This window comes from Pithys albifrons, chromosome 1 (genome assembly GCF_047495875.1).
Source record: "Pithys albifrons albifrons isolate INPA30051 chromosome 1, PitAlb_v1, whole genome shotgun sequence".
In the NCBI taxonomy this organism is placed as follows: Eukaryota; Metazoa; Chordata; class Aves; order Passeriformes; family Thamnophilidae; genus Pithys; species Pithys albifrons.
In genome coordinates, this window is record NC_092458.1 from 32,119,592 (window position 1) to 32,131,915 (window position 12,324).

General features: G+C 39.2%; 1 protein-coding gene across 2 annotated transcripts in view; it reads right to left on the minus strand.

Moving 5' to 3' along the window:
* ITGBL1 (integrin subunit beta like 1) overlaps positions 1–7,107 on the minus strand; it is a 146,683-nt gene extending 139,576 nt beyond the window's left edge. For both annotated transcript variants that reach the window (XM_071548785.1, XM_071548775.1), the window contains exons 1-2: positions 6,893–7,107; positions 5,412–5,623 (exon numbers count right to left, since the gene is read on the minus strand). In XM_071548785.1, coding sequence (XP_071404886.1) covers positions 5,412–5,623; positions 6,893–7,065 — 385 coding nt within the window. In that variant the 5' untranslated portion in view covers positions 7,066–7,107. The remainder of the gene's footprint in view (positions 1–5,411; positions 5,624–6,892) is intronic.
* Positions 7,108–12,324: the final 5,217 nt, after the last annotated feature.

Consider the following 12,324-nt stretch of genomic DNA (forward strand, 5'->3'; position numbering starts at 1 on the left):
ACTCTCCAACAGAGGCAGACAGACAGATTTTAGCATTTCTTAGCTGTGAACAACAAAGCTTGAAGATTTAAATAACTTTTATGTATCATTTTAATTAAATAGGAAATTGTATGCAAAACAGAAAAAATACTTTAAATGAGCTATTTTTACACTAAGTAGCCTCTAACAGTGGATCATGCAAGCTAAAATCCCCACTATTTAATTTGACAGACACCACTTGGTTTAAAAGACTGAACCGGAACTGCTGGAGGCAGAGTTGGCACTCCCAGAGACTTTCCCCATAAAAATGTCCCAGATATGGCTCCATAGACTCTGACTGCCACTCTTTAGGTCACTGTCAAGAAAATGCCCCAGATTCTATCACTGATGCTACTCAGCTGGACAGACAGAAGGGCAAAGCAGTTTTTAGGAGTGTTAGGAATGTAACTGCTCTTGCAAGAAAGGGGACAGGTGCAATTAAGGTCAGACTCTCTTGAATCTTCATTCTTCTTCCTATGGTCCTGTAACTGCTTGTGTTCAGCTCACTCCCTATGTATCAAATGAACACAAACCCATATCTGCAAATACTCTCTCCATCGCTAAAAAATACAGATTTTAAATGGCCTTTTTTCACAGTGTTTAAAAGAGGAACTTTTTTCATTATATACTCAGACTCGGAACAGAGGACTAGAGGAAAACATGCCTCACTGCTATGAACATATACACTACATTTGGAACTGCAGTAATTATCAATGTATCAAAGGCTCCTCGATTTTACCTAGATCAGGTAGCAACAGCATTAATCTGAGAATAATAGCAGCTTTAGCTTGTGCTTTTTAAGTCTGCTGGAATCTCATGCACTTAGCAAGGCAGTGAACCTGCAATGAGGTCTATGTTATCACGATTTCACTTCTACTAGAACCTGAATGACCTGATTTGAGATGAATATGGATGTTATTATCACACCTACGCACCCCTGCTCCAGGAGGATATGTCACAAAGCCAAGTTCTGAAATCTGGACTAAAACAAAGTAGGTCAGAGCAGAATTGCAAACTCCATTTTCCTCAGCAGCCTCCTGCCCTATTTTTAACTTGGTCTTTTTAGGAGGCTCTGTCTCCAATGACCACATGTGCCACAGCTGAGCCTTTGCAAACATGGCCTCTAACAGAGAAGAGGCTTATACTTGTTCTCAAAATCCAGGGCTTTGAATTTCACCCTGGATCAAATGGCAATCAATGCAGATCACAGACTGGCTTTTCTTCACACTTTTAGCAAGAAATACTGCTCAGTGAAAAGTTCCAACTCAACTGCAATAGCTCTGCCTAAAGACATTCTTCAGTTTCTGTGCAAAGAACAGCTCTCAGCATAAAAAGTTCTCCAAGTTCCATTCCAAATTCCTAACTTTCACCAACTTGTACATAGGACCACACATCCAATAAACTTACAAGAATGCATATCTACGTATTAAATCAATAGATTAATTTGGATTTATCTTGTATTTCTAAATCTACTCCTTGTCAATTAAATTTTTCACCTGTGTTCTCTGCATAATTTAAAACCTTACAGAGCAGAAAATAATAGCAATGTTATCTTTCTGTTCTTCACATTATGTATGATAACACTTCTGGTTGTGAAAACCTACGACTAACGCTGCCATTACATTGCTGAACTAGTCTTAAAATAGGTACAGAACTCACAGCAACTACAGCTTTGAAGACAAAAAAAGAAAAATCACTCACTGGCCTGAACAGTGGCAATGAAAGTTTCCCAGTAACTGCCTATGGCAATGGTAAATCACACCCTGCCATTATTAGACAGTAGCTGTAAATGTATTTCATTTGGGAAGAAAAATGGTTTATAAAGTCACAATAACTATAGAAAAAACCCAAAGGTAATGAATATAGTTCTGAGTAAAGAGGAGCCTTCTTCATAAGTTGCTGTCTATGTTGTCACCAAATTGTATCTGTCTCTTATCTTACCAACTATAAACAGTGAAATCATACTGTCATATGCCAGCTGGCAGTTCCCATGGTCCATTCTTTAAGAACACCTAGAGTCACTCCATTTCAGCTGGCCAATGCTTACTTTAGTTCTTCTAACTTCATGAATCCCAGACATGGTAAAAAAGATTAACAACAACAAAAATGTCCACTAAAATTGATTTTCCTCTATGCTGCAAAACTACAGATAAACAGGGATCAATGGGATAGGAATTAGTCCTGTATTCCACTTTTCCTTACTCACAACTCAGGCTTCATTCATGCTGAGAAATCCTGAGACAATATTCAACTGTCTGAGGTCAGAACTACTACCTGCAAATAAACAGCAACAAATATATTGTCTGTTCTAAATGGAGCATAAATCCTTTGGGGTTTTGATTCAGAGTTTGATTCAGTCTTCCTCCTCTTAGCTCGTATCCTTGAAGATCAGCAGCAAATGATAAATAAAGATGTCATTGGCATTGCAAAGAGAACGACAGTAGTTACTCGCTCTCCTCTACACCCCATGACACATCAGACAGATAAAAAGACCACTGAGGAGAACAGGAGACTCAGTCACTGAGACCACAATACTTCATTTCTCTTGTCTATCTCTGACTCCACGAGAGATCACCTGTTGCTTTACCAGTCACAGTGGGATAAAAGGAAAAAATTATTGGAAAACCCTCTAAAGCACCTGGAAACATAATGGAAGGGAAATACAGGAAGGAAGTCTCAAGGGAGAGTAAAAGGACAGAGACATTTACACCTGCTCCTCTTCATTACTCGAGGCATAATCTCTTTCCCATTTCTTACACAAGGTTATTAGAAAAAGCAATTCAATCAGATGGACATCTTCTTTATCTTCAGGCCTTCCTTCTTCACAATACGGTTGTTCAATGACTGATCCAGAAAGTGTATCTTACACAGAAAGTGCCTTTAAGATAATGAGCTGCATATTGAGCAACTAAGAATTTTGTTTAGCTTGGGACAGGCAAGGGAAGTGGACGTATGTCTGAACTGACTGGCAGCGGAAACCAGCTATCTTTGGCACTCATAACTCAAACAACTCTGCCTGTCCACCTCTGAATATGAGCATCATCAGTGATTTAGACTTCAGTCAATTGAAAAAGGCATCACTGGCAGTTTGAAAATAGCCTGTTTGAAATAGCAGTAACTGAGGCTCTCTAGAGGAATATTGAAAGAATCTGTAAGTTCTCCATGTGGTTACTGTTGCTGCACTTATCAGGAGAGATCCACAGTGAAACAGGACATCAAATACCAAAATAAAAACATGAAAAACAAGGCAGGAAACAGAAATACAACTGCAGTAAGAGATTTTTGCTGTTCACCTAGAGGAAACACAATTTCATCACTGAGTCAAAAAATGTACTCAAAAATACAAAGAAAGGGAAGTATGTCCATTGGAAATCAGCGTGGTGATGTAATGTTAAGAAGCATCAGAGGATGCAGTTCACTGAATAGTTGAATGGGGTGAAATATTATTCCTTCAACGTAAGGTCCTGCCAGTTATGCCAGATCTGACCCTCTTTTCTATGAGCCCTTCCTCCCATATACATACAACTTCAGTGACTAAAAACATGGGTGAAAAATGAAGAGAGCAATAAGCACAGCCTGAAAGGAAGTGTCTCACCACCTGGATCCAGATTCTGTATCCCAGCCACTCCCTTGTAGTGCTGGGCAGGCCTGGACAGGAACAAAGTCAGGTGGACTTTCAGCACCATTGTCAAAAAACCCAAACCAAGCAAGCAAAACCCCTGTGCCTTTCAGTTACTTCCCTCCTCAGGACTTCATACTGAATTTTTCTCTACCTTTTTTTTTTTCCAGAAGAGAGAGTTTAAATTATTTGACACCTCGGTGGTAACGTGACTTCAATAATCCAGGTACAAAAGGTGACAACTACAGAAAACTGGTTTATAATAAATATTCAATCACTTATCATTCACATTTTTGAACTGCTACATGAAGTGATACAAAAAGTTACATATTGCTACAGATCTCTTGGCTCTGTTTATGCTGTCAGTTGCAGCCTCTGCTCATGACATTAACTGGAGCCTGATAGTGAAAATTATAGCAAAATATTAAAACTGAAGGAGCTTTCAATTTCACTTTGTGCAATTAACTCAGCAACAATAGCAAGCACATTGAAATTACATCACCAATCAGAAAATTCATGTTTTGAACAGCCAAGCACTGGAATGCTGTATTTCTTATGTACCTGGACTTGGCATTGCTAACTGCAGAATCTATAAATCAGTTTCTCCACAGAACCCTAAAGTCATAGGAGCCAAATATAAATATTTTTCTTGTAATCCTATCCTTGATCTTTTCATGTTATTACTGGACTTCCTGGCTAAATTGTTGCTACCACAAGTTGCTCTTTTTTCCTACAAAATTTGCCAAACTGACTGCTGGAATGCATTTGTATTGTCCTCTTACTAGAAGAATTCCTGTAACATTCCCATTGACCTGATTGCAGGTTTTGGCCTAAAAAGATGACACGTTTGTGTAAATCTGGTAAAGCTGTTGAAGCAGGGATACTAGAAATGAAGTAACCTTCTGGCCCCTTTCATCAAGCTCCAGGCTGAATCCCCTTAGGAATGTGATGGCATTTCTTCTCCCTGTTTTTTTTTTTCTAAAACTCTATTCTAAGCGGCTTAAAAAAAAAAAAAAAAAAAAAAAAATGAAAATCTGACCAGAATAACCCAGAAACTAAAGTAAAGACAGCTCAGCTGGAAAGATGAAAGAGTGATAATGCTTAGATGCAAACCAAGCGACATGTTCCAACAACTGGCAGGGGCTAAATTCTGTCCCAGAAATGTACATTATTAAAGAATAACGTGTCAGTGGGGAAATCTCTGAAACCACAATACAGTTACATTGCTTTAAGTCTCTACATGGAAAGCATATCATTACTTAGAGAAAAACAGAACTTTCATATTTATATGCACTCAGTGTGGTACCATTTACAGCAAACCTTCTTCCTCATAGCAGGAGAAGAAAAAAACAATAATCACAGGATAAAATTGATTGTTTGGAGATAGTTTAAAACCTGGATAGATACCATATGCCATCATTAGGCAAGCTGTTTAAATGAAGCAGTATCATACGAGCAATATTGCATCCTCTGTTAGATTTAAAAACACAGTTTGCAGAGCCTCCAACTCAAAGAAACTCCTGCTTTTATCCCTGCTGCAGATGAAGCTTACCTTGGGCAAAGTCTCAGTTTACAGCAGAGACAGTGCATTTGACTTGTATCCTTTAATCTGACAAAATCTTTGGATATGCCCACAGTTCCATTTAGAGTCATGGTTCAAGGACCCATACATAACCATGTCTCTACTATATCAGTGCTGTGTTCCAAACGTATTTCTGGTTTTAATACATACTCTTAATTTTCTAAGCTTCTGTCACCATAATGGTTCTCTTACCTGCACAGATCTTCCCATCATAGGTCTCGCACACCCAGTCATGGCACTCGCAGAGTGGACCATAGTATTTGCCAGACTCAGTCACTTGGCAGATGCAGACTCCACATTCACATCTGCCTCTGTCATTGCACAGTTTCCCTCCTGGGACACGGCACCTGAGCTCTGACTCAGTCCGGGACAGCCGGCACGAAGTAGAACTATCAAAACCAGTCCTGTGGGGACAGCAAACAGAATAAGCTGTGGTCAAAGTCAGGGGCTCCAGCTGAGGGCCAATGAGATCTTGGCTCTTGTGAAACCACCTGCCTGTCATTGGCTTCAGTCAATATACAGAATAGTGTTCTTAATGCCACAATTTGAATTATGGTTGCAAAAATTTACTTGCCTCATATCCCTCCAATTTTCTTCTTTTTCATCAGAAATCTCATTGTTACCTGCAGGAATGTTTATATTTTATTTTACTTACCTTGTTAACTGTGTTAGGCTCATCTACTTTCTCATCATGCATATCTGGTATATATGTACAGACACGTATAGTTTGACTATCTATCATAAAACATTTTGATCTTAATTATTCCAAAAGTTTAGAGACAACATATACATCCAGCTATGTAGGTAGTATAACAGGAATACGACAGCAAAAAGCAAACTTATGGTTGATTCTAATAACATATGTTTGGCAAAGTAATTCTTCTGCATGTCAGACATATATGATCCATGCTTTCAAAGGAAAAGGACACTCAAGCAATCACTGTTTTCCATCCAATAGTGTAGTTTGTGGCTATGGTTTTAGAAAAGCCAGCACAATCCAGATGCCAGATCTGTAGATCTGCAGCTCTGCCATGTAACTGTACCATGCACTGGAGCACACAGAGATCAGGACTTTCAAGGCATACACAGGAAAAATCACATTTGGCCTCATCAGGAACTGCATTATAGGAAAACAGAACAGAGGAATGTCCAAGGCAAAAACAGTTCTTCACAACACTGGGGAATACGGAGGATTCAGGTGAGCAGTACCTGCCCTTCTCAGATAGTAGATTTTGCAAGGCTCTGGAGCAAAGGAACTGCTGGCTCTAGGAGTCTGCAGGCACTGGCTGTGGTGGAGGGGAAGAGTGAAGGGTAGTGCAGAACACCAAAGTGCAGGCACGAGCAGGGTTATATGGGTAGGTGTCCACTTAGGCAGCAAGATTTAGAGGTCTGGGTATAAAGAGTCATCACTATCCAGATCTTCCCTCTTCACTGCTTTCAAAGTTTGCATCCTGGGCATCAAATACATAATTGCAAATAACTCCCGCAGTTTTCACAGCCACCCACTCATTGAGGTTCCCGGTGAGCCAGAGCACTACCCTTGATGTCACTTTTAAGTAGTCAGAGGAAGAGCTAACAAAGTGTTCCACTGCTCCCTCCGCAAGCCCAGCTGCCACACTCCTGACATCTCAAAATCAGTGCAACCCCCCATGAGGCTTCAAAGCCACACTTACCGCATGGCCAGGGGGCCAGCCGGCGGTACGAGGTGACCAGCTGGCAGCGAGGTGACCAGCAGCAGCCCCAGCCCCAGCAGCCCCTGAGCATACATGGTGCAGGCTGTGCTACGCCGCACCTGGAGCACTCCTGCAGACGGGCTGACAGACAGCCGGACAGATCGGCCAGGCATGCGGAGATCTGCGAGCTGGACAAGCTCAGCTCCAGCGCTGCTCCCCCCGTGCTGCAGTGGCTCTGATTAGCTGCCTGGGAGCGGGATTTGGGCAGCACTCTGGGAAGGAGGCCGGTGCCAAACCACGAAGTTTACAGTCTAGGCAGGGAAGTAATTAGAAACACTTGCGCAGCCAGACGGTTTATTTTGATGTTTTAAAAGTGGCCAGTTCACAGATGTGAACGAACTGTCTCATTCTCAAAGTGCAGGCACCGTAAATATTTGAGGTATGTGTATCCTTCTGTCCTTTGATGCATGGCTGCTTGGGATAAGCTGTGTAACGTGGTGGCTGAAACTTGCACCGCTGAGGAGACAGGACCAGTGCTCCCCAGCTGCAGCATCCCTGCCAGGCTGCAGGAGCACCTCCCTGCTGCCTGCCTGCCTACATCCCGCCTTTCCCTCCTTACCCTGAGGTTACCTGCTCGCGTCATTGCACGGTACGACACTGCAGGCTGCCAACCTACACCAGCTTCAGCATATTAAAAATATTCATTAGCCATTTTCTAATGCCTTACTAAAACACACAGTCCACTACTTCATCACAGAAGTGGGAGATTTTGGAGGTGCTTCAAAACTAAGCTAAAATGAGGGGTAATCTCTCTAAATGAATCGACTTTGGCCATGTGATTTCTTTATGCTTTGGAAAAGTTGCATCACTTAGGTTGTCCTGGGACAATGCTGATTGCCTTATGCCTCCCTGCAGTGGAAAGCTCTTAAAGGAGCAAACTTTGACCATAAAAGATGGTATGTTATGGGTGTCCTGCTTAACACACACATTTACATTTTTAGAGCAGGTAGCTGACAGAAGAAACTGGTTCTGGAGTCTATACTGGAGATTAAAGGCCTTCGCTAACTTTCTCAAAATGCACAACTCTTGGTTTATTTCATATTAAATATCTGGTATAACAGAGTGGTTTTTTGAAAAAAATAATTTGGTTAAAATTCTTTGACTCAGAGGCAGCCTTTCCTAAAAGTGTAAGTCTCTTACATTTTGCACAGTGACCTCAAGAGTTCAATTCCCAGTATTCCTGCTAACATAACTAGTTCTGCTAGTGATCTTTCTGAAAAAAAAAAATTGCATCAAGCATTTAACTTTGCTCTGCTGGTCTTAAAGATGATAAAAAATCCTCGAAGTCCAGTTTGGGGCTTATAAAAATCCAGTTTTCAGTCAAGTACCCATTCTGTTGAAGTATAAATTTTCATCAAAACACAAAAGAGACTGTACAAAATCTGTTCTAGCATATTTGTAAATATAGATTTTTGTTCCCTGAAGATATACGGGTTAAACTCAAACATTATTGCAAGACTTTTGTCATATTTTAATAGGTTATCTCAAAGTTGTGAAGAGCAAAACTTTGCTGTCTAGTGTACTACCCTCTATATGATACACAATTTTGCCCTAAAATATAAACAAGTAGAACTAGGATGTAAAGAATATTTAAAAGCCCCATATATAGTTATTGCATACCGTATAGTAGTTTTTACCAGTTTTGCTATTCTATAGTATATTTAATATTACAAATATATTACAGAATTTTCTCAAGTAAAGCAGATGGTAAAACCCTGTATTAAGAGTGACCTGTTGGCTTCAGTCTTGTGAATGTTTACAGTTCGGCTAATCCCATGCATTTCACTTACTTTGATGGATCTAGTCAAAAGGTAAGCAATACTGGCAGGCCTTTATTTCCAACGGTATTTGAAGTCCATGCTTAATGCAGCATTATGTGTTCTATCCAGGTGATAGTTTTTTGAATTTATTTATAATGCTACAATTAAAAAAAAATAAAACCCCATAGATAACTAAAGGGAGCACTTTTAAGAACAATGTGATTGTCAGAAGTTGTACTGCCAGAAGACTCAGGTTAGAGAAGAATAAATAGAAAGGTTTGCATTTTAAACAATAGCAATTCCCTTTGATACTAAATATATCTTTAATCCGCAAACTTAAATGTTGCCATCTGTTCATCTTCCTCCTTTTTCCCTGAGCAGACTGGTGCTGATAGGTATTCACAAGACCTTCAGGCAGCAGCAAACTTCAAATGTATGAGTAGAAGACATTCATCATGATATGTTGACCTTATTGCTGCCTTATTTTTTTAAATCTGTCAAGTTTTGAAATAATACACACCTTTTAGCTGTGGACCTTTTGAATCTGGAGAAGATGTACTTACACAGTCTCAGGGTCCAAGTGCACACAGAGTGAAAATTTAATAATGTCTTTCATGTGTATGTGCCTCTAATACAATATCTAAGCGATCTCTTATCAGATTTTAACCTTTGCTCAGATTTATTATTTCATCATTTAAGACTAGAAGGTTTGTATGCAGTCATGTGTATATATATATATATGCACACTCATGATGTGTAGGTATTCAGGAGCTAAGAAGCTTCCAAATAGACTGTAAATTCAATTTAAAAGAAGTTACTCTTTCTAAATGAGAACCTGGCATGCTGCCTTGAGGACTGCTCACTTCCTTTCATCCACTCCTGTATATAAAGTTTAAAGAACTTTGTTCTCTACTAGATAACATACACATACATGAAGCAGGGTGATCATGAATGCTACTTTTCCTACATATTGGAGTTTCAGACTAAGGGTCTAGACCTGTGGGTGTGGTAGATGTACATTTTAGAAGTGGTAATGTTACTACCTGCAGAGTAAAGGTAGAAAAAAGAGAAAGTCAGTACATTGCTGAGGAGGAGCTGGAGCATACTGCTAACACTAAACAGCCTTTTGAAAAGTAGGCAATAGATTTAAATAATACTTGTCAGACAAAAAATGTCTTCAAATAAAGATGTGGAATCAAGAACACAAGTGCTGTTAAACACACCTACACTTTAACTACAGTTTAAGTGTGTCCCTATTAGTGCTCTTATTAAAAGTTTGCAGGATTTGGTATGGTCAGAGATTGGGATAAGCCTTTTCCCTCCAATTTTATTTATCAGCAGTGGGACCAAACTGGTGAAGGTTTTTTTTGTTTTCACAGCCTTCTGAACTGTGTGAAAAACAAGTTGCAAGCCCTGGGGTAGACTAGGTAACACACAGGTAGTGGTTTTTTTTAAAGTCAAACAGTATCTTAACTTGAACTTTGCCATAATTGTCTTTTGTATTAAAGCAAATAAGAATGATATTAAAACATAAGGAAAAAAAACATAAGAAAAAGCTTTTTTACTGTAAGAGAAGTCTAATACTGGAACAAAATCCCCACAATGTTACATAATCTTCACCCTTGGAGATATTCAAAAGCCATCTGGACCGGGTTCTGGGCAACATGCTCTAGGCAATCCTACCCTGAGCATGCAAGTTGGACTAGACCATCTCCAGAGATCCTTTCCAACCTCAAATATTCCATAATTCTATGGCTCTGATGGCATACCGTGCTACCAAATAAGATTTGATTTGCTGTGGGGAGGCAGATGGACTCTGCCTATTCCTTTATTATAGCCTCTTACTGAACACTTTAATTTCGTCACTTTAATAATACCATTAGGTTTGCAAGCCTCATTCCATGCCATTCTTAAGGGTTTGTTTTGGGGTTTTTTAGTGAAACATAGCAAAATGCACATCCAGTGAACAGCCTAACCTTAAAAAAAATCTGGAGACCATCATAGTCTGTCAAATATTCTTTCTGGGTTTCCATTGAAGCCATTTAATAACAACACTGGTTAGTATCAGGGGAGACTGAGGCATTAGAATCCAGAGGCATTAGGTTACATCACAATTTTCTAAATTTAATAAGAAGTTGAAAATCCCATATATCTAACGTTATTGTTTCTCCATAAAATATGGAATGAAGAGATTTGGAAGTGTTCAGTGATTCCTCTGTCAAGGATATACAACCACTAAATGAGATGGATGTAAAGACCTATGACAAACCACTTTAAAACTCATGGAGCAAACTACTTCATGGAGTTGACTAAAATCTGTCTAACTTAAACAGTTCAGAAATCCATGCAACTGCTGAGAGTCATCATTGTGACAGTCAATGGCATCCCTGGAAAGGAGCAAGGGATAGATTATGCCAGAATTGCACAGAACTGAAAACCTTGTGTTAATTTTGCTGACATGACATGGAATCTGAGACAGCTGATGGTATCACATAGGCATAGAAACAGCTTTTGGAGTTAGAGTATCAAGGTTAGAAAAAGATTAAAGCTGAGCTGGTCTGAATGTAGCTGGCTTTAATAGTAGAGAATATAAGCAACACAACAGTTCATAGGTCAATATTAATCAAGATGTTATTGTGTTACACTCTAGTGTAAAATCTTAGTTTACTCTTTAATGTTTCAGTTGAAACTTTAAATAGTTGGTAGGTCTTTTTTTTTGTTCAATGTTTGCTAGTGAATTCCCCTAAACAGCAATAATATCCTGCTTTTACACAAGCCTTAAGAAAGCAGAAGATTTTTAAGCATGAGCTTGCAAGAAAGCTCAGAATGCCAGCAATAACAGTGCATTTTAAAGCACAGCCTGCTGTATTCTTAACTGTTTAGCACTTATTTCAGAAAGTGAGTCAAGGTCTGTGGTTAGCTGAGTTAACAGTATAGTTGAAGAGCCCAAGAAAGGAAATAAAAGGCATGTCATTTTTCAACATAAACTGTTACTCTGTGGTCAACTTGTGCCTTATTTTTCAAAGGGATAATGTTTCTTGATGCTGGAAATGTTGAAAAATCAAAAATAGTGGGAAAACAATAAAAATAGTTTGCGTTTGTGATTTTTGATTCATGTTCTTTTTAACAAGTTACCTGAATGAGTTCAGTGAAGGAATATTCTCATCATTTTGACTGAAGAGTTTTTTCTAAGGATAGCAAATTTAAAAAATAGATACTGCTGACTTCCTAAGGGCAAAACTGCAGTAACTTAGGTTGAGTGCCTGAGTCAAACACATGCACACCAGATTCTCCAGGCAACAGCAACCATCTTGTATGGTTTCAATGCTCTGTCTTGCACTGCTTGCTAACATACCGAGAAGGAAAAACAGAAATTAAGGAAAAGGAATTGTGGGAAAACATCATTACTGCCCCTCTTCAGAGTAGTCAGTACTTTTCGAAAGCAAACTAAATGTATACATGGTTAATTGCAGACCTAGGATTCTTGGGTTTGAAATTTTAAAAACCATGTCCATGTCCTTTATTCTGGTTCATCAATGTTGACACAGGTCATGGACACTCTAGAATGACAGTTTTGTAGCCCATCCCAACCAAAATTACTTAGGAACATTA